General features: G+C 42.4%; 2 protein-coding genes across 8 annotated transcripts in view; one reads left to right on the top strand and one right to left on the bottom strand.

Annotated features, from left to right (window-relative positions):
* Positions 1 to 23964, top strand: part of RARS2 (arginyl-tRNA synthetase 2, mitochondrial) — a 31351-nt gene extending 7387 nt beyond the window's left edge. For 3 of the 5 annotated variants that reach the window (XM_053287297.1, XM_053287295.1, XM_053287294.1), the window contains 16 exons: positions 317 to 372; positions 3431 to 3514; positions 4995 to 5071; positions 5971 to 6129; positions 8679 to 8785; positions 11227 to 11313; positions 11523 to 11583; positions 12633 to 12709; positions 13275 to 13399; positions 15295 to 15362; positions 15483 to 15592; positions 18154 to 18252; positions 19187 to 19261; positions 22111 to 22174; positions 23518 to 23601; positions 23827 to 23964. In XM_053287297.1, the coding sequence (XP_053143272.1) occupies positions 317 to 372; positions 3431 to 3514; positions 4995 to 5071; positions 5971 to 6129; positions 8679 to 8785; positions 11227 to 11313; positions 11523 to 11583; positions 12633 to 12709; positions 13275 to 13399; positions 15295 to 15362; positions 15483 to 15592; positions 18154 to 18252; positions 19187 to 19261; positions 22111 to 22174; positions 23518 to 23601; positions 23827 to 23913 (1420 nt within the window). In that variant the 3' untranslated portion in view covers positions 23914 to 23964. Of the gene's footprint in view, positions 1 to 316; positions 373 to 3430; positions 3515 to 4994; positions 5072 to 5970; positions 6130 to 8678; positions 8786 to 11226; positions 11314 to 11522; positions 11584 to 12632; positions 12710 to 13274; positions 13400 to 15294; positions 15363 to 15482; positions 15593 to 18153; positions 18253 to 19186; positions 19263 to 22110; positions 22175 to 23517; positions 23602 to 23826 lie in introns of those variants that run through there. The other 2 variants (XM_053287296.1, XR_008314235.1) reach the window with 2 other exon arrangements.
* Positions 23965 to 25367: 1403 nt separating this feature from the next.
* SLC35A1 (solute carrier family 35 member A1) overlaps positions 25368 to 27353 on the bottom strand; it is a 29216-nt gene continuing 27230 nt past the window's right edge. For all 3 annotated transcript variants that reach the window (XM_053287300.1, XM_053287299.1, XM_053287298.1), the window contains one exon: positions 25368 to 26469. In XM_053287300.1, the coding sequence (XP_053143275.1) occupies positions 26339 to 26469 (131 nt within the window). In that variant the 3' untranslated portion in view covers positions 25368 to 26338. The remainder of the gene's footprint in view (positions 26470 to 27353) is intronic.

Genomic DNA, 27353 nt, shown 5'->3' with positions numbered 1-27353 from the left:
TCTCCCTACTCCCGTAGGACTCAGGGCAGCTTACAAGCAATAACATAAACAGCAACACAATTTCATAAAAATATATCTTACATAGCCTCATAAACCACAGCCTTATGATTTTTTGAAATGTTCTGTTTTTTTGTTACGTTAAATTATTTTCATGGGTTAGTGTGTCCATTATGTTTTTCTTTATACTTTTAATTTCATGAGGTGAACATAAACACCCTTTTGTTTGGGAGATGGCAGTTTGATAACTCTGTGCATGTGTGCCGCCTTTGGATGAGAGGGAAATAAGCAAGTTCTTAACTGTTGATATGTGTTGCAGTTCACCCAACATTGCAAAGAAGTTTCATGTGGGACATTTGCGTTCTACAATAATAGGTAAGTTATAACAAAAGTACTGTTTCTTAAAAAGAAAGAAATTCCAGAATGGTGACGATCTTGAGGCTAGTACAAATGACTGACCTGCTTGTAGGGGCTGTTTTTTATCCCCCTGTTTCTGATGGTTTGGGGTTTAGATATCAATGCCATTATAGGCCCCAACAATGGGTTTATGACTTTCCAAAACATCAATAATAGGCCCCAACAGTGGGCTAAAGGCACATGACACTATTCTACTGTTAAAACTAAGCAGGGTTGACCTTGTAAGTTACTGGAATGGAATACCATCTGAGAACCACATGTAAGTTGCTGTGAGTTTATTGGGGGAAGAGCAGGCATAATGAAATAACGTCTTAAGCCGCCTGCAAAGTGGGCCCAAAAATATTTCTTTCTTTTCAGGATTTATGACCCACCTTTCCAAAACATCCAAGGCAGCTGACAGTCAATTTCAAACAAGACATCCCCCAAAAAATTTAGAAGTAAGAAATGCACACTAAAACAGCAGGACTAAAAGTGTTAAATAGACAATCACTCTCCAACTGGTTAAGCTACTAACAGCTTTGTAGAATAACTGAGGAGTGGTCAGCTAGTAATTACCCAAATGGAAAGTTCAACATGGGATTGGTGGTGCCGATAGGTTTTGGACTGAAAGGCTTCCATCCTCTGCACTTCCTCTTCTGTTTCTCAATTCTGCTTTCTGGAAATTGTTCTGAGGTTCGACAAGCCAGAGCCTTCCTCCTGTGCTTCCTTGTTCTCTTGTCTTGCCTCATAACATACAGGATGGTGACACCTCAGTCAGGAGCCAGGCTATTTCCGAGGCAGTCTCAGTGTAGTGGGATGTGAATTATAGGAAGTAGCTGCAGTAAAAAAATGTATTGAACACTGTATCTGGTAATGGGAGGATAGGATAAGGCCAGTTGCACACAAAGATAGGACTTTTCTGTCTTTTTATTTATTTTTATTTATTTTTATTTATTTTTGCATTTATATACTGCCTTTCGTTAAAAAGATAACCCCAAGGCGGTTTACAAAAGTTAAAAACATACAGTAAAAAGACAATAAAAACATCATGTTAAAAGTATAAAAACATATAAAAACAGGCATAAAAACAATACAACAAATAAAAACACAGAGAAGCCGCAGTAGAAAACGATCATGTAAAAGCCTGGGTAAAAAGCCAAGTCTTTAAAAGCTTTCTAAAAGCCGTGATGGAGTCCGAGGAACGAATGGCCACTGGGAGAGCATTCCAGAGTCTGGGGGCAGCAACAGAGAAGGCCCTGTCCCGAGTGCACGACAGCCGGGCCTCCCTCATTGTCGGCACCCGGAGCAGGGCCCCCTCAGATGTCCTTGTCAAGTGGGCAGCAACCCTTGGGAGCAGGCGGTCCCTCAAATACCCCGGGCCCAAACCGTTTAGGGCTTTAAAGGTCAAAACCAGCACCTTGAATTGGACCCAGAAACGAACCGGCAGCCAGTGCAGCTCTTTCAAAATGGGGGTGATATGTTCCCAACGGGCAGCTCCGGATAAAACCCTCGCTGCCGCGTTTTGCACTAGCTGCAGTTTCCGGATATTCTTCAAGGGCAGCCCCACGTAGAGCGCGTTACAGTAATCCAGCCGCGACGTGACTAAGGCATGGGTAACCGTGGCCAGATCTGCCTTCTCGAGAAAGGGACGCAGCTGGCGCACCAGCCGAAGCCGTGCAAAGACACCCCTGGCCACCGCCTCCACCTGAGCTTCCAAAAGCAGAGCCGGGTCCAGTAGTACCCCCAAGCTGCGTACTTGCTCCTTCAAGGGGAGTGCAACCCCATCCAGAACCGGTAAAATCTCCTCATCCCGATTGGCTCTCCTACTGACCAACAGTACCTCCGTCTTATCCGGATTCAATTTCAGTTTTAAGTCTTTTAAGTCTGTCTTTTCCTGATGGTGCGCTATATTTATTTTATTTATTTATCATATTTATTTACCACCTGATATGTATATCTCTAGGTGGTATATGAAGGTTCTACAAAGCCTTCTAACTGTAATGTATGCATTCATAGCTGGCTTGAATATCTCAACAGCCAGTGCAAATATCACAAAAAGAAAGCTCTAGGAACAGTCAAGCATTGTGTATTTGAAATATATGCTTAGACACACTTGCCCACATACCATGCAGTGTCCCATGGATGATTTCTGCACTGCTTATACTCCTGCAGGCATTTAACACAAAATTAGAAATAATGGCCATAGTGTCACATAACTGTGTTTGTGCAGTTTTTCTGCATTTGTGCAGTAGTGCTGTTCTGCAACTTTTGTTTTAAGTGCCCACAGCAGTGCAGGCAGTGCAGAAATAATCCACAGTTACTGTGTGGTATGTAGGCCAATTCTAGTATGAAGCATTCCAGAAAGAGAGAACTGCATTGGATCTGTTATATGTAGTAATGCTATTTATCTGACTGTTGTAGCCCACCCTGTTAGAATAGAAGTTAGGGTCATCCCACCCTGTTAGGATGAGTGCTAACACTCCTTTCCCATTTGTCCTATTTATTTCTTGTGATATTGAGTTTCAGCTGCATGTGAGCAACAGATACAGTGTCTTTCCTCCCACCCTTGATACCTTGTTGCTTAATCTTTTCGTAAACCAGTTCGAAGATTCCGGTCAGCTGAGCAGTATATAAATATAATAAATGAGTAATAACATTCTTGTGGCCATTTACTTGTTTCTAAGTTGGGGATAAGAGAATGCTTCACAAAGGATTGGAGTTATTAAGTCATTGTACTTTTTGGATAAATAGAACTTGATGAAAATGAAGAGTTTTAATCTTCAGTGTACACACAGCCACACACACACACACACACACACACACACACACACAAATAAAGAATTATCTTTCTTGAAGATCTAGTTCTTTAGGACTTCATCAGAAAACACTTCATAGGACACTTCTGTTTGTTAGATATAATGGAGAATGAATAGGAGTTTGGGTTACATAAAAATGTAAAAAACTGAAATGAAGATTGTGTAAAGTATTTGGAAGAAGCTTACTGCTGGGATCAATAATTATTGTGTTTTATTTTCAGGAAATTTCATAGCAAATCTCAATGAAGCAATTGGGCATCAAGTTACAAGAATAAATTACCTTGGAGATTGGGGCATGCAATTTGGTATGTTTCTCCCCCCTCTCTTCCTCTTATGCTATAGTCTGTCTGGATTTCTCATATTTTGAACTGGTGAGCCTCCTTACATATTTTTAAAATATGCTTTTTGTGAGTGCCAGTGATTATTTCAGGTGTACGAAAGTAGACTTTGCATAAAAAAGTAGGCATTGCATAAAAAATCTGTATTGCCGAAGGTGCTTCCACCTGGTTTCCAGGGGTTCCCCCGTGCCCCATCCCACCTTCTTCCTGCAGGTCCCTACTCCTCAGGATAGCATTTGCAGGAGTCTCCTGTGGGAGAAGGGGTGGGGAAAGGTCTCTTACAGGAGCTTCATTTCACTCGGTCAACTATGATCTGACCTGTTGAGTCTTTTTATGGGGAGAATATTGGATGGTTCTCCTGAGAAAGCTAACAGGGCAGAGGACTTCACACAGTCTTAAGAGTGAGGCAACTGTAATGTCCAAGGAGGGAAATTCAGAACATAGGCTCTGCTAGTCAGGTGCTTTACTGATGATCTAGTTTCTAAGAATGCCCCTGCCTTGCTTCCTCCTGGATTGTTCCTCCTGCATATTTCCTTGCTCTGAATTTCCCTCCTTGGACATTAGTTGCCTCACTCTTAAGACTGTGTGAAGTCCTCCGCCCTGTTAACTTTCTCAGTCCCAGTGAATGGATGCCAATACAATGTAAGATAAGCTTGGTGAGTTGGAAGTTGTAATTAAGGTTTTTCGGGTGATTATCCCTAGGAAGTGTGTGAGGCAGTAATCTCACACACTTGATTTGATTGGTAAACAGGAGGGTAACATGGTGGAGTGTTTCTATTTGTCAGTCAGATATTTATTGTTGTAACCACAGGTTTCTCTCATTCATATATATATATATATATATATATATATATATATATATATATATATATATATATATATATGGAAAAGTACATATCACAATCACCATATACCACAAGATAGACATCCTAAAGAAACAGAAATTATTATTTAGGACAGGGCCTACTACTGATAAATGTTTTCCCTTGTTTTCATGGATAAGAAGGCGAAAATAGCAACCTGCTGGGTGGCATAGGAGAATAAATCTGCCAAAAGAAATATCAAACATTCCGTAACGGAACACCTAAAGTTAATCTGTCTTAAAGTATTATATCAGATTGACTTTTACCAAGGGCAATAGAATACCTAATGATTAATATCCTCCACCTGACCAGACCCACAGGGGCAGTGTTTTTCTGTTAAATAGGTCAACTTATGCTAAATCAGACCACAATCACACTCTATTTCGGGCATCAGGAAAATTTGCAAATTTGATGCAAATGAGGAAGAAGAATGTCTGGAAAACACACATCTCTGTTTTAAATCAACTTTTCTTGCAAAAAGGACTGTTATCAATATGCAATTCATGCTAGTCTTTCTCTTTCTTTCTTTTCTTATTTTTTTGTAACAACAATTGTATTGACTATTAAATAGTTTCTTTTTCTAGGTTTGTTGGGAGCTGGCTTCCAATGGTTTGGCTCTGAAGAAAAGCTGAAATCTAATCCTTTACAGCATCTCTTTGAGGTACGTTAATGTTTAATTAAATTGTTTTAATGAAGCTCTTTCAAACTAATATGTTTGTATACTGTGAGTGACTATTGTTCTTGAAACCATAAAGCCTTAAAGCACTTCCTTAAAGTTTCTCTGGACTTTTATTCCATCAGTCTTTGACCCAAATGGAAGGCTTTCATGGTGCTTAAAAAAAGAGAGGAATTGCTAGAATCACTGCTATTTCTATTCATAGAATAAACTTTCTCACATTATTTGTACCTTTTAATCTCTGTTAGATTTAGGAAAATTTGTCAGATTTTGTGCCTGTGTAAAGGCAGAAAATGTTACTTACAGTGCATAGAATGAAGGTCAGATATCTCTCCTCCCAGCACTGAAGGAGGGTGTGGAATCTGTTTTTATAAGGACCAATATTCAGAGTCTTATATGCAACCACATTCAACTTTTGTTACGTGATTTGTTGAAATGGGCACGTCATGAAACTGCTTTTTATCTTGATTAAGGGAAAGAAAAGTCATCTTCTCAGAAAAACCTTCTGCTTTTCATTTAAGTGAAAGTCTGCTTTCTTGAGCTTCCTCACACTCATGCTACTTTAAATGAAACCCTTTATCTTGAACATTTGAAGCTTTCTTATTCTGAATCAAACCATTAATCTCTCTAGCCCAGTATTGTTTACTCTGACTGGAAATGGCTCTCCATGGTCTAAGGCAGAGTTTTTTCCAAGTCTTGCTGTCTGAGAGCTGTTTAGCTGGAGATTCTTGGGTTGAACTTGGGACTTTCTGCATGCAAGGGATGTCCTCAGTCACTGAGCTATGGCTCTTTCTTCTTTCTTGATGGGGAGGGGGCACTTAGCTCATCATACCGACTGAAGTTAACTGATACTAATTGGTCTTTTCATTGGTCTTGTATATTAGGTCTATGTACAGGTCAACAAAGCATCAGCAGAAGATGAAAATATCAAAAAGCTGGCACAAGATTTCTTTAGGAAACTAGAGGCACGTGAAGAACAAGAAGTGTCATTGTGGCAGCATTTTAGAGATGTTAGCATTGAAGAATATGTCCAGATATACAAGGTGCAGACTTTGATCCTTTCGCTCAATTATCATAAACCATTGCTTGTATTCAGGTGACAATGATTCTCACAAAAAGCAATTCTCTCTCTTATGCACATGACTAATAAGTGACAAAGCAGATCTGTACCTGTGTATTAGTAATATATGCAAAGCTTGACATTTTTGAAATTCTGAATGAGATGTGCCTTTGCCATAAACCCCACTAGCATTTCAAAATGTGAGCCTTACATTTATGTGACACTGCAGTCCCAAGAGATAATTAACTCATGCAGAGCATCTGCACGCTAGTACTTGATAGCTCCCCTCACCCCCTGCCACAGCCCCCCTCACCTCAGAGATCTTTCCACCCTCACCTGAGCTGCACTCCTGCTGCTCCTCCTCCTCCATCCGGTTGCTTCCATCCCCCTCACCCCTCTTGGTCACTCCACCATCCCTTCACTCCATCTCCCTCACCCTTCTTGGTCATGGCTGCAGCACTGCTGGTGCTTATTGGCCAAGCTGAAGCCCCTATCCCTCACCCAAGCCCCACTCCTGCTCCTCCCCACAGGAGCAGCAGCCGTGGTTGACTGGGCCCTTCCTCGCTTTCGCCATGGCCGCTCGTTACCTTCAGGCCACTGACAGCCCCGGGCCTGTCCCATGCCTGCTTGCCTCCCTCCACCAGTGGCCTTGGTATCCCCAAACAGCAGCAGTGGTTGACTGGACCCTTCTTTGCTGCCGTCACTGCCACCATGGCCACTCGTTCTCCTCAGGCTGCTGACAGCCTTGGGCCCATCCCTTGCCCTTCCTTCCTCCTCTCTTCCCTTCCCTTCTTTCTCTCTCCTCCACTCAGTCTTCCCCTCTGTCTTTCTTGCCCTGCTTTCTTTTTTTCTTCCTTTCTCTCTCTTTCCCTTCCTGAGTTAAAAGATTGTATTTCCTCATCTAATTCACACAATGGCAGCCTCCTTCTCCTGAAGGGGCTCTTTACTCCCTCATGACCTCTCTCTTTGCAGACCCCTGCCCACTATCTTTACATAGATAGATAGATTCCTCTCCTCTACAATCAAGAACATCTTCCGACCAGTAACAGTTGTATTCCAACTGACCTTAACCATCACAGGCTCCTCCTCCCTATCTGCATATGGAATCCGCACTGCCCAATCAGGTGCTTCTGCTTGCGGACTCTTGCAAGAGCTGCCACGCACAGGGTTAGCCATGGGTATGCCTTAGATAATTATACATATATAGAGAATAGATGAGTAAGAAGAGGAAACTTGATATTGCAACCTATAGATAATTTAGTTCAGATAAAATGATACATGATCATTTACAGTTATAAGGAAAGCTAATTTGACTGTAGATAAGAATTTTAGCTTTGTTAACAGAGGAAAATGTTCAGGGTAGACTAGCATGCTTTTATTTATCTAACAAATTTCTATATTGCCCAAAACTTGCATCTCTGGGCAAGTATGTCTTGAGTGCCTTAAGTATGTCTTGAGTGCCTTTTTAAAAGGTTCCAGAGATGGGGAGGCTCTTATTTCAACAGGGAGTGTATTCCAAAGTCCACGAGCAGCCAAGGAGAAGGCCCATTCCTGAGTAGCCGCCAGGTGAGTTGGTAGCAACTGCAGACAAACCTCTCCAATGATCTTAACATGCAATGGGGCTCATGGTGAAGAAGACGTTATCTTAAATACCTAAGCTGTTTAGGGCTTTATAGGGAATAACCAGCACCTTGTATTTTGCTCGGAAACTTAACGGCAGCCAGCGTAGTTCTTTCAACACAGGAGTAATATGGTCTCTTCTAGATGACCCAGAGACCCGCCTGGCCGCTGCATTCTGGACCAACTGCAGTTTCCAGACTACATACAAAGGCAGCCCCACATAAAGCGCATTGCAGTAATCCAGCCTGGAGGTTACCAGCATATGTACTATACAATAAGAGTTGAAGAGGGATGTGAGAAACTTTTCCCTTACTTGTATAGTTTTCTACTTTGCCTCCCCAAACTCTTGGCTATCCATGGAGTATCTTGGACGTCCTTGCTTTTTAGAAGAATTTCTGCATAAGTGGATCCCCCCCCCCTGAAAAAAGCAGTTGGGCAGAATGTGGATGGAAACACACATCCCAATGTACGTCCATACATGTGCTGTACAGAAAACATGCAATTCTAACAAACGCCCACACTATGCATTATTTTGCACTGCTCCCTCTCCTCTTCCCTTAGTTTGCACATCCAGCCATCTTTTGGTTTTTTTAACCTGGCACAAAGGGAAATTTGTGGTCTCAGGGATTGTCCACTGTGGAATAACAGTATCCACACTGAAAATCTGATCTGGCAGATTACCACAGCATCCCAGTACCAGAGAGTGAAATGTTCCATATGGAAACAGATTAAATCTAATGAACCTCTTCTCTTTCTTTTATAAAATATACCTAGATAAAAATGCTGTTTTCACATGTCCACCTTGCCTGGCTTCATTCAGAGTCCCCTGTGTGATGCAGACCCTGAAAGAAACAGAGTAGCATTTGCCTCGCCATAACATTGATTTCCTCTTATCTTGGTGCAACCTTTCAGCGTCTGGGAGTGTGCTTTGATGAATATTCTGGAGAATCATTCTATCAAGAGAAGTGTCAGGAAGTTCTAAAGATGTTGGACCGAAAAGGATTCCTTAAAAAAACTGAGTATGAACAGATTGTTTGGCTTACTGTATAGCTTTTGAACCATATTCCATTATCACTTTTCCTAAAATGGTTGAGCTCCCATATTGTACTATGAGTAGTGTTGTGTTGATAACACTTCATTATCAAGTATTCTCTCTTGTCTGCTTTATTTATTATTATTATTATTATTTTATTACATTTATATCCCGCTCTTACTCCAAGGAGCCCAGAGCGGTGTACTACATATTTAAGTTTCTCTTTCACAACAACCCTGTGAAGTAGGCTAGGCTGAGAGAGAAGTGACTGGCCCAGAGTCACCCAGCTAGTATCATGGCTGAATGGGGATTTGAACACGGGTCTCCCTGGTCCTAGTCCAGCACTCTAACCACTACACCACGCTGGCTTTGGATTTTTCAACTGTTTTGGATAACTAAGCTTGTATTATGAATACTTCTACCATGTAAGTAAATAGCACCTCAGACTTATGAACCCCAAAGGTCTGAAAGAAATAGTAAACAATCCACCTCCTCATATGCTACCTTTGCTGTCTGGCTAGTCTGCCCAGAAAATAAATACAGGCAAACCTTATTACTACCATGAGTAACGGGGCATTATGCCAATTGGAAATGTGGGGTTAGGTTCCAGAGTGAAGGGGAAATGCTAAAAAACCCAGCTAAAAACATGAAATTGCTTACTGTATTGTGCTCTGTGGGGTCTGCATGTGCCCAGGAATGCCCACAAAAGCTCAAAATGCGCCCCCCACAAATCACACAGAAAATCAAATTTCTCTTAAAAAAAAAGAAGAAAGAAATGAGCCACAAAACGGCTCCTGTAAACAGAATGGTAGCTGGAAGTGACCTCTGTGGTCACTTCCGGCCCTCTAGGAACTGCGGATACATGGGTCGTAACCCTTTCGTATCTGCAGACAATGAAAACGGATGTCAATTTAAACACCCGTGGATACAAAAAACCCACAGGTGGTGGTTCTGCGAATAGCAAGGTTTCCCTGTAAGTTGATGGAGTCCTTCACGGAGCATTCCCTTGGGATCTTTGAGCAGAGGGAGACCATGGATACTCTGGGTCTTCATTAGGTGGTGATCTATAATCTCTTAGTGCTGGGGATCTGTCGGCAGGTGGTAATGGGGGAATGCTAATATCGATGCTGAGTGAGCTTGCGGTACAAGGACCTGGCTGGAGAAAGTGAGTGCTTGACGCTGTTTGTGAAGAGTGACTGACATCCAGGCTGAATTACTCCAAGGCAGTCCATTAGCAGTGGCATCTTAAGGCCTCTGGGTGCCAAATACCACATTCCTTGTGTGCACCCACCCCCCACTCTTCTTTTAAAAGAGAGAGAGAGAGAGAAGGGCATTTTGCCACCTTACTGCTGCCCCAATAATAGAGTTGCCATATTCAAGCTCTTCAAATCTGGCTACCCTAATTTGCATGTTATGCAAATTAGCTTGCAAATAATTTGCATATTAGGCAAATTGGTGCAACCTACTTTATTTATTTATTTAAAATCTTTCTATACCGCCCAAAACTTACATCTCTGAGCAGTTTACAACTTAACTGATCCACTGTCCAGTTGATTTGTATTTGCCCTGCATATCTTACCAACAATATTTTTTTTAAAAGCACAAAACCAAAATAATATCTTTAAGGGGAAAAACTGAACTAAGTTTGCGATATTAATGGCAGCAACAGAACAACAAATACATTGAGCTGCAATCCTATACACACTTACTTGGGAGAAAATCTGATTGAAACCAATGGTATTTACTTCTAAGTAGGTATGCACAGAATGGATTGCACTATAAAGCTACAAACCTTAAACATTACAATACTAAGATACGCAATGATTTACATAAAAATCAAGCTATCCTCTCGCCTATCCTATAGAGATCCCCTACTGACAAAAAACAAAGCCAACATTCGGGGGGGGGGGTTATTTATTGTGTAAACCTCTCCCAGCCAGCCTCCTGTGCTTCACCTGCCTTTCTCTAAGTCCAGTGGTTGAACAGAATAGTGACGGCATGTTTTGCTCCTTAACTCTGCTTCTACAAGGGCTAGAACTTAGCTTTTTTTTTTTTTTTTTTTAATGAAACCTGGTAATCCAGGCAAGGTAATGGTCTAACTGGGTGCTGGGGAACATGTTTAAAATCTGGTAAATACCCAGAAATCTGGGGAAGATAGCAACCTTACCCAATAACCTGCTGCCTACCTTGCCTCATGGAAGGGTGGCCCTGTCCTTAGAGTAACTCCTGTGTAGTACTATTGAGTAACTTAGTCTGCATGTCAGTCACTGAACAACCCTATTTCCTAAGGTGTCTGGGTTTCAAAGGATTTATTACATATTTTTACTGACAAACAAGTGTGGCTGTCAAAATTGGTATTTTTAAAAATGAATACTCAGCTGTTTGTCACAAATTATTTCTTCAGTGCCTTTTCTTCACCTTTTTAAGGGAAGGAACAGGAATTGTTTACCTTTCTGAAAAAGGAGACCCATGTACTGTAATGCGTAGTGATGGCACCTCACTCTACTTAACAAGGTAGGTATTTTTCTCTTAGCAGCAGCTCTTATATTTTAATACTTCTAGCCTCTTTTATAGACCAGAATCTCTGTCATGTAGAACATGACAGAACATTTACTGGTGGCTAATCATAATTGCAGGAGGATTTATAGCAGCTATTTCAAGTGATGAATTTACATTTCATTTTGGCAGTAGTCCAAATATCTTTTTCAATATTTCTTTTCTAGAGATCTTGCTGCTGCTATAGACCGAATGAATAAATATAATCCTGACACTATGATATATGTGGTAAGTAATTCAGGATCCCCTTACAGCTTCTGTAATAACTATGGATTCAGACTTTATACCAGACCATGTTTAAGCTTCTTTATTGTGGTTTGGCCTGATGCCTAAATGGTTCAGTTTTTCATGTGGAACTCTTTTACTTTCTTGCTAATGGAGTAGAAACGGGAATGTAGTTGAAAGAATTATATCTGTGCCTTAGTGCTGCTTCTGCACTCCAAACATTTTTAGCCAGATGTGTAGTAGAGTGTGTTATGATGGATGGCCAACAGCCAGACTAAACCTGCGTTGATGTGTCAGGGTATTCCATTGCACAAGGAAAGGTACAATTTTCATTGATTCCTGCTTCCCTCTGCAGCTGCCTATGTCTCACGAAACTGTGCCCATGAAGGTTAGGGGGACCCTCGAGGAAATCATTTCAAGACACAGGTGACTGCAGAGGGAAGAGGGGATAGCTGAAAACATAGGATTAGTCTAGATGCTGACCATTGATTTTTATAATGCATCATATTTGTGTGGTGATATATATTTTGTATTTTATTATAACCTATGAACAAATACAAACTCAACTAACTCTGAACGTTGGCTTTTGCAGTTCCAACAGGTGGCACTTATGCCATTCTAAGGTGTGTTTTATTTTTTAGAGTTGCCACATTTCAGTGGCAGAGCATCTGTTTGGCATGCAAAAGGCCCCAGATTCATTCCCCATATCTCTAGGTCGGGCTGGGAAAGACTCCTGCCTGAAACCTTGAAGAACCACTGCCTGTCACAGTAGACAATACTGAGCTAGATGGACCAAGGATCTGACTTGGTATAAGGCAGCTTCCTATGTTGGATAGTCTTTGAATATTGGATGTTTTTCAGCACTGATCTTGCATATCAGTGATTTTTCAAAGGTTGTTTTAGAAAATTGCTCTCTGATATGTGAAACGAGTCCACTTTTCATGTCATATCCCCCGCCCCTCCCTTGGATATGACAAACGCAGGTGTTATCTCTCTTGACACTAGTATGTTTAATGACTGTTTCTTGAGTGTATTATTTTTCTTCCTCCAAGACAGATAAAAGCCAGACCCCTCATTTTCAACAAATGTTCCAGATACTGAAACTATTGGGTTATGAATGGATGGAAAGGTAGGTATCTTCTTTTAAACAAAACAGGACTAGGATAGCTTTTTTTTTTTTTTTAACTTGGAAAGGAAACCAATTTTTGACAAGCCAGTCTTCTGAATGCAAGGATAGGCAGTTTATTCATTGTGCAAGGCCCCACTAGAAATGGCTCCTTCCTCTGCACCCACTGAGCCGCACAAGAAATCTTCGTCTCATGGATGTGAACAGTGCTTTGTGAATATGCAGCCCTTCTCCTGTTAACCTAGTGCTGCACAAAATGAGGGGTATGGTTTTGAGTGCTCTTCAGGTTTGTTTGTTTTTAAAGGGGATTCTGTACTTGAGTATAGTGTCCTGAGAATGTGCCTGTAAGTCCCGGTGCTAATGCGTTCAAAAGCCTCACTCCGGGGCTGAACTTATTTACAGTATTTGTCTGCACAGACAAATGCTGTAAGCGTGAGGTGATTCTTTCCAGGATTGGAAGGCTGGGGCACAGTGAATCAGGGCTGGGGTATCATTGAGCTATGAGTTGGTAAAAGATGGGAAGAGATGGGATGACTGCAGTGTCTGACCCCATCTGTCTTTGATGTAGGTGCCAGCATGTGCCATTTGGGAGAGTTCAAGGGATGAAGACACGAAAAGGAGAGGTGGTTTTCCTTGAAGATGTTTTGGATGAAGCTTGCTCTATGGTGTTAGAAAAAAGGGCTTCTTCAAAAAGTTAGTTATTTTTATCAACAGAATGCTTGTGCAAATGGCAATGTCAGGCCTTCCTGTTTTTCTTCCATACCCAGGGTAACATACTCTAATCTGTGTTTCCCACAATCCCTGGTTAAAGCCAGCCATTTTTTCTCCTTTAATGTGCTAGATACGTATCTGAACGCATATGTGTCAGTTATTTTTTAAATATTTCTAACTGAGAAAGGAAATACTAGTTCTTTCCAGTCAAATGCAGACATCATTTGTCAGTATTGCTTTTATTTGAGACAGGCAAAAGCAGACAATCAATCCATCAATGGATTTGTTTTTTTTGTCCAGGGCCCACCTAGATTCTTTATGTATTTATTTCATTTATATACCGCCCATCCAAATTTGGCTCAGGCTGGTTCACAATAAAAATTTAAACCACTTAAAAATATTAATAGAAAACTCATTAAACCACTTAAATACTACAGAGTCAAACTAAAAAGTGGGTATTTACTGCTCTCTTGAAGGCCTCCAGGGATGATAACCATCTTCCTGTGCAGAGTGCCTTCTACAAGCTAAGGGTGGCTACTGAGATGATCCGATCACAAGTTGCCACCAGGCAAACTGGTGACACCTGGGAATGGACTTCTGATTATGATCTTAATGGGCAGTAGGGATCTTACAGAAAATCCATGTCCTAGAAGTGAAGCATCTTCTAGAAATAAGGCAAAATGTTGCTCTTCATTACTGGTCTTGCCTCACAGTCCATCCAAAATGTTTCTACAGCCCACCATTTGAGAATTAAGTCATTTAGGCTGTGTGATGAGAGGGGGTAGATTTTGTGTGTATTTTCTAAGGTTTCTTTAAAGTTTTTATTTTCTAATCTTCTCGACAGGATCTTGTTTCACTTCCACAAAGAAACCATATATGCTCTCTTAATAATCAGGAACTCTCTTGATAGAGGTCTTCAGGTTTGATAACGCAGTGATATATTAATTAATTATTTATTTAATGTATTCACTCAAAACTTAACGTCTCTGGGCAGTTTACAACAAAACAAAATAAATGACAACAGAAAAGTTGAAACATTAGTTAAAACAAAATAACAGAAAAAGTTAAAACATTGCAACAATTTAAAATTTTAAAACATTATAGGCATGGGGGTACAGACGAAGACACTCTCCTTGGCTATTTCAGTAATAAACAATAAAGATTTATTAATTTACAGTTGCTGAGGTTTGCATGCTTCTCTCCTTAACAAGCAGAGTAGTTCTTGCGCTTGGTTACAGAACAGTTTCTTTGATAATATAGTTTACTTTCAGTTACTTCTGCTGTAAACCTTCTGTGAGTCTGGTTTTACACTAACTTTCTTCCCAGAGCTCATATATTAGAATTACTACTGTTGTTTATTTTTAAAGAAATTTCCCTGGTTTGCCTCAGCCCAGCCTTCTCCCAGGCTGTATCTCAGACACACACTCTGTGTGTCATCACAAAACACACTCCACCAGCCAAATATGACTCTCAAGATTCCAGCTGCTCCAACAGCTTGTCTCCACCAGGGGGGGTCCTAGACACAGCTGCAGGTTTCTTCTCAGTATGGGATTTAACCCCTTCCTGTCATCTCATCACTGGCTGCAATCCCATGTACACTTACTTGACAGTAAGCCCCACTGAACACAATAGAACTTACTCCTGAGTAAGCATGTAGAGGATTTGTAAATCCTCTTTTTGAGCTTTGAAGAGCTGGTGCAGATGGAATATTCCTGATCTCTTAATCATGATTTGAAGATTGGGAAATGTTGTTTTTACACCAGTCCTAACAAATCTATTACACCACTAAAGGACCTACCCTCTGATATCTGTGCTGCCGTCATCCCATGCATGCTTTTTACACTAAGATGGTGCATTTTTGCCTCTCATCCTCACAGCAACCAAAGAAGTGGACAACACTCTTGAGACTATTGAACGCATTGGGCTTGCAGCACTTATCATTCAGGTCTGTTAAAGATATCAGCTTGGTGTTTTGTTTTGTTTTTGTTTCTTCCTCTGTGTGAGAAAATGTTATGTGATGATGACAAAAGGAACTACGTAATGCTCTCACAACTTACTGTTTCAGGACTTCAGGGGTCTCTTGTCATCTGATTATCAGTTCAGCTGGGAGCGTGTTCTCCAAAGCCGAGGGGACACGGGCGTCTTCATACAATACACGCACGCCAGACTGCACAGGTGAGAGGAGCTTTTGAAGCAAATGTTTGTTATTGTAACTTGAATAAGGATGCAAAAGAATTACAAATAAGGTTTATTTGCATAGGACACTTTCATATGGGCCTTCTTTGATAGATTGGATACACTCACATTAGGAAAAATACCCCCCCAAAAGCAAATGTACACGTTTGCTTAGTTTATACAGGTTGCAGAATCTGGCATGGAATTTCTGGCACCTTCTAGAATAATTCTGAGACACACACACACCCCTTTTTTTTTAAGCCGAGACTAAATATAACCTTGTTTTAACTCTCATGTGTTCAGTATGTGCATGTTTTCAGTATGTAAGGTGGGGACTTGGGAATATGGATGAGGTTGCCACCTGACATTGCTGTTTGCCTCATCCATCCCATACCACATCCTTTCTCCTAGTTGGAAGTTGTGCAAAGGCATGAGTGACCTTAAAGCACTTCTGCAGCTACATCATTTTAAGTCCCTTGAACTGGCATTTACATGCTGTGCCAGTCCAACAAGGTGATGAAGGTTCGTTCACAGGCATAAGGGCATTAAACTGAGATCCTGTCCCATTTAGGTTAAGCATAGGATCAGGAGGGAAGTTTCAGAGTTCAGTTGTTCAGCTGCTGTTATTAATTCCTTCCTAAATATCTATTTTCTCATAATTAATGAGTGGCTTGCTCAATCACTAGCGAGTGATATTGCAGGCAATTTTTCTTTTTTCAAGGCAGTTGCTTTCTGGAACAAGGGAAGGGTCAGCATTTAGCTCCCACCTTAGTCGTGTTGTGATGCCTAAAAGCCGGCTTTGACAAAGTCCAGATTGCATCATGGGTACTTGCGCAACCATGGAAATGCATGCATGCATGCACACACACACACACACACACACACACACACACACACACACAACCCCCAGAAGACATAACAAGAGTTGAGGCAAAGCTGGTTTTATTGTTGACAATTGTCAGTTGTACTTCAGATACATGAACCATTTATCTTTTGCAAAACATTTTAAGAATTTCATGCTCTATAGCCTCTCTTTTAAAACTGATGACTGAAAGGACATTGTTTTCTTTGTAATTGTCAAAAATGTAGAGTCATAGCTCTGATTCTAAAACTGGTGAGGATTCAGAAAAACCATGCAACTAGCTCTATAAGCTGGAGAGAACTTTTGATTGTAATCCTCCCTGTCCATTCCCAGGCCATTTTGAGCTACTATAATGTGTGCTTTGTGGGGTTGCCTTTGAAAAGCATCTGGAATAGGCATGTGCAGAAATGGTTCAATTGCGAACCAGACTGCTGCAGACGGGGCTGGTTTAAGCGGTTTGGTCGTGAACTGCTTCAAACTGGTTCTAGCTGGTTTGTGGAACAGACTGGTTTGAATTTGGACTGAACTGAGCCATATGGTCTGTGCACACCCCTAATCTGGAAACTCCAGCTTCAAGAGTTTGCACTGAATGCAGAATGGAGCAGCGAGTTTTCTGGAGCCTGTAACTCCTCTCCTGTTTCGATTTCACTGGCTTCTGATTTGTTTCCACGCTTTATTGTAAATAAAGTGCTGATTATTACCTTTAGAGCCCAAAGTGAACCCAGGTACTTAAGTCTGTTTTCTCCCCTATGAGCCTGCCGACTCTTAAGATCATCTTGGGAGGGCCTCTTGCAATTCCCACATCTATCTGAGGTGTGGTTATTTGTGCACATTTTGTTGCATCTAGATTATGGAATTCCTGCCCCAAGAGATTCATTTGTCCTGCCTTTGCTGTAGTTTAGATATCACCTGAAGTCCATTCTGTTTCCGGTTGGGCTACTTAACTATTAATATTTGTCTAGCTGCTTTTATTTGTTTATTATTTATTTATTTTACATTTTTATATCCTGCTCTTCCTCCAAGGAGCCAAGAGCTGTGTACTACATACTTAAGTTTCTCCTCACAACAACCCTGTGAAGTAGGTTAGGCTGAGAGAGAAGTGACTGGCCCAGAGTCACCCAGCAAGTCTCATGGCTGAATGGGGATTTGAACTCGGGTCTCCCCAGTCCTAGTCCAGCACTAACCACTCCACCATAGATAGATAGATGCCTTATGCTCTGTTACTACTTTCTTTTATTTGTTATGTTCACTTTTATTGTAAGGTGGTGGTTATTGATGTGAGCCTCTTCAGGTGTTTTGTGTTTTTTCCAAAATGAATGGTGGGATAAAAACATTGTAAATTGTAATAAAATATTGTGCAGCCTCTTTTTAAAGTTAGAGGAATTTCTAACACACTTTTTGATATGTCATGGTGGACTGCAGTTCAAAGGAAAAAAATGAAAGCAAAACATTCCAGTGGGTTAGCACAAGCGATCTAGCCATACTTAAAGTAGCCCTTTACGTTCCAGCTACTGTTACTAGTCTTGGGATTAGGATTCCTAGTCTCCTTCAGTACAGTTTCAGCAAAATATAAATTCTGTTGAATGAAATGATAATATTGACTATTGGTGCAATTAGCTTTCATAATTACTTGTGCAGCTTGACTCATGGGTGTTCTGATGTTTACGTTTCTGATGCAACATTTGCTTTCTTCCCCCAGTTTAGAAGAGGTGTGTGGAACGGTCAGTCAAGTGTCCCACATTAACACTACCTTTTTACAAGACCCACAGGCTATTTCCTTGATTCAGCATCTTCTCAGGTATTTGAGATTCCACCCTACCCCCCACCCCACCCCCACCCCCGCCGCCCCATCTCTTAGTTTGGACATAGCCCAATCCCCTCCCTCACTCCCTCTTCCCCTCTATGTATAAATAATATTATTTTAAAAACTCCCAAAAAGATTGCCCCAGTGGTTGTCGCACATGCATAGGGAGCTATAGTTCCCCTCTCTGCTTCTGCTATATTTTGGGAAACTATTTCTCAATGAGCCATCTGCAAAGAAGAGAAAGGGGAGGCGATTAGGAATTTCTGCAGTTGGCACATTCTGCACATCCCTCATAGTTATACTAGAGAATATTCAACTGCCTCAGTAAACTACAGTAGAGATGTGCACGAACCTGTTGGGAGGCTCTTTTACGGGCCTCCGAACAGGTTCGAACACTGGCCGGTTTGAATGTTCATCAGCGGGTATCAGAGGACTTTAAGGGTCGGGGAGGGTGCACTTACTCCTCCCCCTGCTTTCCCCCCCGCCAGCGCTGGAGTCCTGTAAAATCTTTCGGGATGGCGGTGTACTTCCCTGCTGCGCCTTCCCCTCTTTGGCCCGAAGTGGCCAGAAGTATCGGGCAAGCTTACTTGCATACATTGTGCTCACGCACTCACAGACAGCAGACAGCCTTGCGCAAGCTCGCGACGTGCACCCAGTGTGCGCATGCGTGCCCGGTACTTCCAGCCAAAGAGGGGAAGAGGGGTAAGTGCACCTTCCCCCGCTCTTAAAGTCCTACCCCCCCCAACCACCCCTTTGAGCCACCCCTACCCAATTCCATGCACAGCCCTAAACTACAGTTCCCAGGCCTCGGGGCGGGTGAACTGGAATGCTAGGTTTTGTAGTGTAGATATATCTTAAGAAGGCCTGCTGTTTGATCAAACTCTTCTAATTGAAACATTATCAGCTGTTTCTTTTTCTCACCCTTCAGATATGATGAGGTTCTTTACCAGTCTTCTCAAGATCTTCAGCCCAAACATATTGTTAGCTATCTTCTTACACTCAGGTGAGAGCCACACACAAACCAGGGTGAGTGGGGGTGGGGACAAGGAGAGGAGAGCTGGTCTTGTGGTAGCAAGCATGACTTGTCCCCATAGCTAAGCAGGGTCTGCCCTGGTTGCATATGAATGGGAGACGATGTGTGAGCACTGTAATATACTCCTCTTAGAGGATGGAGCCACTCTGGGAAGAGCAGAAGGCTTCAAGTTTGCTCCCTGGCTTCTCCAAGATAGGGCTGAGAGAGAGTCCTGCCTGCAAACTTGGAGAAGCCGCTGCCAGTCTGTGAAGACAATACTGAGCTAGATAGACCAATGGTCTGACTCAGTATATGGCTGTTTCCTATGTTCCTATGACATGGTTTGAATAGGATTCAGTTCTTATTTTTAAGAATTCAGTCTTCAACATAAGGAGCCTTATGTAATAATGAATACGGACCAATTCTCAGCTTCAGTCTGAAACAAGCCATGGGTCTTGCTTTTTGTATCTCCAGCCTGTGTCCTAAATCTGTAGTTCACTGAGGACACAAGGAATTCATTATATCTGAACACTGCATTACCTTTTTTTTTCTTTGGATGCTACATCATCACATCTAGTGTCTGTACCAGGCACAGAGCCACCAGTGAGCAAACGGGTTCAGGCCGCTGCACCTTAGGGGCCAAGCCTCGCACCCCTGATACGCCCCCTGAGTCCAGCGTCAGATGTGGGGTGTGGTTTAGCTCCCAAATGGGGCCGCATGGGAGCTAAATCAGCCAGCACCACTTGTGCAGTGCAGCCCAGAGCGGTTCACCCCACCTTTAAAAGGCAGGGAAAGCCACTCTGGCCGCGCTGTGAACACAGCACTGGCCAATTTAGCTCCCAAATGGGGCTGTGCGGCCCTGTTTGGGAGCTAAACCACGCCCCCACATCTGACTTTGGACACGGGCGTGGCTAACTGCTCTCTGCGTCAGGTGCAGAGGGTGGGGCTAGGGCGGCGGCAGGCAGAACCTGGGCCACTGCTGGCATCCCTCTGCGCCTGGTTTGTACAGTGCTTCATATTTATTATTTTATTGTTTTCTCATCTGAGGCTGAAAGTAGCTTGCCTGAGGCTACTTAGCAGAGGCAGGATTTGAAGCAGGGAAGTCCTGGTTTGTAGCCCACTCTCTTAACCACTTTACAACACTAAAGTAAAGTTGAGTTGGTGTCGACTCCTGGCAACCACAGAGCCCAGTGGTTGTCTTTGGTAGAATGCAGGAGGGGTTTACCACTGCCATCTCCTGTGCAGAATGAGATGATGCCTTTCAGCATCTTCCTATATCGCTGCTGCCCTATATAGGTGTTTCCCATAGTCTGGGAAACACGCCAGCAGGGATTCGAACCAGCAACCTCTTGCTCCCTAGTCAAGTGAATCAGACTTGAAAACCTCGAGGTGTGCCTTCTTTCAAACATTTCTTTCCCCAGATTTCAATGAGCCGTTTCTCACATAGCACATTGTTCTAGAATCTGAATCCAGCCGAACAAGAAAAACCTGTCATTCTTTAAATGGTCTGTTAAGTCTTTCATCTGATTCAAACGCAGACAATTTGCCTGGGGGCCTCTCATGGGCTGATTGGTTACTGAGGCCAATGGCACATAGTGTTAATGTAATTGAAAAGTGAGGCTGCAGAAACACTGTCCTCTTTGATACTGTATGGCTATTAACAGGCTGTTAATGTACAACTTATTTTAAAAATCAGAGGGACTGGAACCGTTCTTTAGTGCTTTCAAGCTATTGTTTTAATAGTTGATGGAAGTCAAACCAGCCCTAGAGGCATAGGCCTTCAGGAATTCCATCACATTGTGTTTCTCTGTTTTGCCTGTGGCTGTTGCCCTTCTTCCAGAACCAAAGCTCTTCATCTTCTGGCTCACAGACTGCACAAGGCGGCCTGGGTGAAAGGAGCCTCGCCCATGCTGCAGGGCCGCTCTGCTGTAACGTTGCACAAACCCAGTGGTGGGGCAGGCTGTCCATAGTAGGAATGTCGGCAGCTGCCTTCTTCTAAGTCAGCACTAGGCTTGTGTTCGAAATGTTTCGGAGGCCATTATGAAGGCCTCCGAAACGTTTCGGCGCTGGGGGCAGTTTCGGCGCCAAAACGCCGACGGGGGTAGCACTTTAAGGTGGGGGGGAGGGTGTACTCACCCCTCCCGCTGCATTTCCCCCGCCGGCGCGCTGTCGTTTTGAAGCCCCTCGGGGCGGCAGCATTCCTCCCTGCCGCCCCGTTTCCCCCGTCGGCCGGAAGTGGCCGGAAGTCACGAGCACGTGTGCGCCCGTCGTGCGTGCATGCGCACATGGCAGAAGGGCACGCGCGCACGCACGATGGGCGCAAGCACGCTCGCGACTTCCGGCCACTTCCGGCCGACGGGGGAAACGGGGCGGCAGGGAGGAATGCTGCCGCCCCGAGGGGCTTCAAAACGACAGCGCGCCGGCAGGGGAAATGCAGCGGGAGGGGTGAGTACACCCTCCCCCACCGTTAAAGTGCTACCCCCCCAGTCGGCACCGAAGATCTTCGTGCACATCCCTAGTCAGCACATTGGGCTTCAGGGAGGAGTCTCTTTTCCAGCCCCACTGGGAGATGCTGCCAGGAATTGAAGCTGGGCCCTTCTGCATGCTATGCTGAGCAGAGGCTCTACCACAAAGCCATTGCCCCATACTGCATTTGTGCATCTTGACACCACAGCAGAGCGGCTCTGACACTATTGACCCGCACGTGCACACTGCAGCGTGGGCAGGGCTCCTGTCGCCAGTGCAGCCTGTGAGCGCCAGGGGCTTTCTCCCCCAGAAGTACACACTTTGGTTTGCCGCCTTTCAAGAGTCTGCTTCAACCCTGCCTGTTTCTGTTTTAGCCATTTAGCAGCTGCAGCTCATAAAATGCTACCTGTGAAAGGCAGTGTTCCGGAACTCGCAGAGGTAATGTAACCAGTCATCATTGGAATATAATTCATTAGTCCTGAGCAGTGCAACCTGGGGAGGAGTCAGTTCTGGACTTACTGTTTTTCACTTTAAAATCTATTCCTGATTCTGGGCTGGTACCTAATATAAAGTTCAGCTAAAAGCAACCATTTTATATCCAGCCACCAAGTGCCTGCCCCATGAAACCATTTTGTAAAAAGCCCTAGTGCAAACCAAGTGAATTGCTTAGAATGGAAGCATCTTCCATTTCCATAAGTATAAAACGATCAAGAGCCTGTTCTAGAAGCCAGGGGCTGGCAGGTATCCATAGGTATCCTTGTGGGGCAGATATGCAAGTGAGAGAGAGAAGTGAATAAAAAGTTGCCAATCCATGACTCGTATGCCTTGCAGCGAGCCGCGTGTCTAAGTGAGAAGTGTATTCACAGCTTCTGGGGCACTTTCAACCCCACCAGCACAGTTTGCCAAGGCAGGGAGGCTCCGTGCTATTAAGGAAGGTATCCTTGCATTCACGCTGCTACTCCCATGGGGAATAATGGGGGAGGCAGTGGGAGTGTGAAGACAGGCATGGAGCCACTCCACCTTTGCAAGCCATGCCAGCAGCGTTTAAAGTGCTACGGTGTCTGCTGCTTAGACAGGTGGCTCACTGCACTGTCTGTGAGCCATTGCTGGAAGAAAATACCATCTCCGGAATGTATTATTTCAGTAGTACACCAGAACCAAGGCAGCCTCAGATTTTATAAGTGAATCATTAACATTCAGACCTGACTTTAAAAAAATTGGCTCCTACAGGTCAATACAATCCTACGCATGTTTGCCGAGAAGTCTCTATTCAAGAGGGCTAACTCTCTAGTAATTGTGTCTAACATGATTGCATAGTCTAGTGGAGCCGTAAGGCTCTGTGTAGGGCAGCAGCAAAGCTGTGAGATAAGCCCTGATACTTTTAAAACCCAGCAGCTGTGGGCATTTATCACCCTCATTGTGGCTTTACTGCTCCGTTAGAATATGCATCATGTTAGCCTGTTTGGGATTATATCTTCAAACTTTAATATAATTGGCAGATTAATCAATTAAACTTATTGCAACTCTACTGAAAAGAAATTTCCCCTAATACATGTTAAAATGCTTTGTGTATGTGTCTCAAGTATCTGGGTGTCTTACGTCAACATTTTTATGACGCTTCAATTTTGTACTTAAGATTCAAATGAATATGACAGGCTTGCTTCATCTGTTACAGTTCTTTTAACACACAGCTATGCATGAAATGCAGGTGGGTGTTGCAAGTAGCATTCCCCTGATCCACTTTATGTACCACACTTGTTACAATAAACTGGTATTTTCAGAGACAGAAAAAACGTGATACAGAGAGACAGCATGCTGGACGCAACCCACACAGTGATGAGAATTACCAGTTATGCATGTGGCTAGTAAGTGAGGCACACTTAAACAGATGTACAGGTGGATAGTTTCTTCATTATTCCATAAGAAATGACTGTTGGTGAAAAGTTTATTCTTAATCTTCAGCATTTTATACCTCCTTTATTAAAATGCATTTAAAAATCTTTAACTTCTCACACTTTAAGCTATTTTTAAAAGGGAGCTGATATTAACTCTCTCTCTCTCTCTTGTTATCTTCCCATCCTTTCTTGAAGGCAAGAATTTGTCTCTTCCAGGCTGTACGCTCTGTTCTGGCTAATGGAATGAAACTTCTAGGAATCACACCTGTAAATAAAATGTAGTACAAAGACCTCCTTCATGCCTGCTCGAAAATAAAATTATTTTGAAGATTGTCATGCTGTTCTGTTCTCACTGCCATATATTGTTTAGGTTTTCATTCCTTTAAGGATTACTTGAAAAGTTCAGAGAAGATATTTATGAAATAGTCTTCTAGTTTATACTAATGACCAGTGCCATAATATCTCCATTAAAATGCTGGTACTCCTGCTATTTATGAACCCCTTAAGATGAAAAACCTGGCTTTGTGGAACCACAACATAGATGGGAAACCACGATGAATTTCATCTGCTGTGAAACTGGAAGTTATATTCACAGGCTTATTTCCTCTATACCTGTACTACTTCATGAAGTGCAACTCTAGTTTCTTTGTTATATTTTCCAACACACAAATCCACACTTAACAGTGTACTTTCTAATGGGAACAGCCAAACGAATGAGTGTTCCAGATAACCACTATTGAAAGCTGCTACCTTTTACTTCACGAGACATGTTTCCATACCAAAATGCACAGAGTACTATAGCCATTCCTGCATCACAAGCTCCAAGGGCCCTATGTGAAAAATCAGCCCTTAAACCTCTATGTCTGTTTAAGGGTGCTATGCTACTTTGTATCAAAGACTCCAGTCTTCATTTTGGCACTGAAAATCAGCCACTGAAGTGGCAAGGGCAGTTCTTTTCTAGATGTTATTTAGCACTGCAAATCAGTTTCCTAGGGCACTGTCCTTTTGGGAGCTGGGTAGGAGAAACAGAACTTACCTAGCAACAATGTCTTATAACAGGAGCCCAGCAAAGTACATGCCATGACAGCTTTCCCCCTCAACCCTAGTGAAGGAGGGAGAGCAACTGAGCCAATAAAGAAGGGGCTTTAAAATGTACTACTGTTAGCACAAATTCTCAAGGTATGGAAATGCAGGAAAAACCTTTTCAAGAACCTTTACTAATTCAGCAGTAAAAGAGAAAACTTTTACATTCTCAAACTCTTGTCACAGGGAGTCTCCCTAAGTTCAGCTCAAAGCAAGAGTGTGCAGCCGGACTCTAGCCAAGGAAGCTAGAAGAAAGATGGACAGCCATGGGCCTCTCTGTCTTAAGATAAAGAGAGAGCTCCTAGAAAAGCAAACTCTGCCATACTTGACCTGCTGTGCTCAGGTAAAAAAAAAGCTGAGGTAAGCAGAGGTTCAGCAATTGCAGAGATTTGAACAGGGTTAGGGTCTGGCTGACTCAAAGGAACTTTGCTTCCTTTTACAGTCTACCCTTCACAATGGGTTGAAAAGTATAGTTCTATAGCTGTTTGTTCAGTAAGAGCCATAACCAAGATACTTGCTGTGAATCTTAACTAGAAATAATTGCCTTTCCCCCCAGTTGTGATTGTAAATTGGTTCTCTCCCAGAAGACCTGCTACACAAACTACTTATTCCTCATGGAAAAACACATACATTTAAATGAAAAACTTCACACCTTTAAATAAAACACTGTCCTGTTATTGTCACTGTTGATTCACATTGATAAAAAATAAATGTACATAAGTGATGTTGATAGTGTAGTGATTGTTCCCTTTCCTGAATTATATCTGATAACAATACAAACCAAAATGGCACAGGGTACTACCTAATCGATGCAAAAATGTATTTAGCACTCTCAGATGTGAAACAAAAGCTTAAGTGTCATACAAAAAACTATAAAAATCCTTATCACAATAGAAAAATTCCTCTTAAAAGAAGAATAAGCTGCATTTCCCCCCTTACTGCTATTGAAGTCATGGATTCAGCATATCTAAAGTTTACAGACGCAGAATCCATTTCAACTTAAAATGTGTGCACAGCTCTCCCCCACCCCCATTTCTTGGTTTATTACAGTCACCTTAGTTACATTCTCGTTGCAACAAGTAGTTTATCATAAGAGCACTACAGCAACTGGGTGTATCTTAAGGTTAGGCACATACATTTCACAAGGAAAATGTGTTATTTGCAACACAAAAGGTATCGCATTGATATATTTAACATTTAGTTTCCAGTTTAGTAAATGGAGCTTCGTCTCCTTGCAAGAGCTCAAATAACAGACATGTTTGCTTGCAAAGAGAATTCATATCACATGGTTCATCAAAGTAGATTCCAATGGCATCCCCTCTTTATTTTATATATAATATACATCTATAGCTACACATTCAATTCCTTCATTTTTTAGCAAGCCAAATCTTCATAGTCCAACCCAATAATGGGACGTATCCTTACAAGAAACAGTGCTTCACAGCTGAGTGAACCATCCATCCTCCAGTGTAAACCTTTATTTTCACCATTTGCTTCACTATTAGTTCAAGCAGAAGAATCTTCCATAACCAGTTAAGGCTAATTTTTTTTTTTAAGCAAAGCAAAGACATTCATGTCCACTTCTTCTCTACTTTGCCTTTTCTGTTCTTCATGATCGCAAAGGTCACACATTAAGAAGATTCTCTTTTGACGCCTTCATCTCCACTGCCTGGATTTTTGTGGTGTCTTGTCGAGGCAGTCCATACAGATATATTGAAATGCATACAAGGAGGGCACCAAGAGAGAAGATTAGAGCTAGAAGGGAAAATAAAGGACAGTTTAACACACGCCAATCCAATGAAAAACTTCAGAGTGTGTTCACTCTGAAGACTAATTATTCTGTTGCTTCAGGTGACTGATCTGTTTGAGAGCCAATCTGGCATGTACTGAGCTGATACTTCTCAAATAGATCATGGATGTATTAAGACTTCTGAGGGGAGAGGGGAGAGTCTTAATTGACAGGAAATAGCCTCTGATTTAGCAACAGCTTTGTTTTTTATCACCATCACATTTTGACTGAATATGGTTAATACAACATTCTGGCAAAGCGTGAAAATATCTCGGACATGACAGACACCCTAAGGAAGAATAAATGAGGACTTGTATGCTGAGTTCACATACAGCCATCACTCGGAGTGCAATGTGTGAAACAACCACTGCAGCTTTTGTATCTGATATCAAATCAAACAAGCTACCTTTCAATGACAAGGCAGCTGTGGGTCACGAAATGCTGAGTGGCATAGAGGCTTACATGTCACAGACCAAAGCTGTTCATACAGCCCCATTGTTAACCGGTTCCCTACTTACCTGGGACTGCAGACTTTTTGATAAACAAATATTCTGGGCTCAGAAACTCAACAGCAGCTCAAATGTATAATTGCCATTAAGATTATGTTGACCCCAAGATCTTTCCCAGCACAACTAACAATGGAAACGGCCCATTCAGATTTGCTGCGGTATCCCCAGTCAAGAGCAAAACTGCCCATTTCAGACTACATTCAGTCCCATGTGACATTTTCAAAATATAATCAAGTACCTATCGCTTTGAGTTACTACTACTTCACAGAGACATAAGATATCACTTTTGGATGACTGGGCTCCTGCCTTTATAGAATGTTCCTTAATACTAGATACCACTA

Source organism: Hemicordylus capensis, chromosome 1, assembly GCF_027244095.1.
Source record: "Hemicordylus capensis ecotype Gifberg chromosome 1, rHemCap1.1.pri, whole genome shotgun sequence".
Taxonomy (NCBI): Eukaryota; Metazoa; Chordata; class Lepidosauria; order Squamata; family Cordylidae; genus Hemicordylus; species Hemicordylus capensis.
The sequence above is the reverse complement of the archived record's forward strand: the minus strand, read 5'-3'. Positions and strand labels throughout refer to the sequence as shown.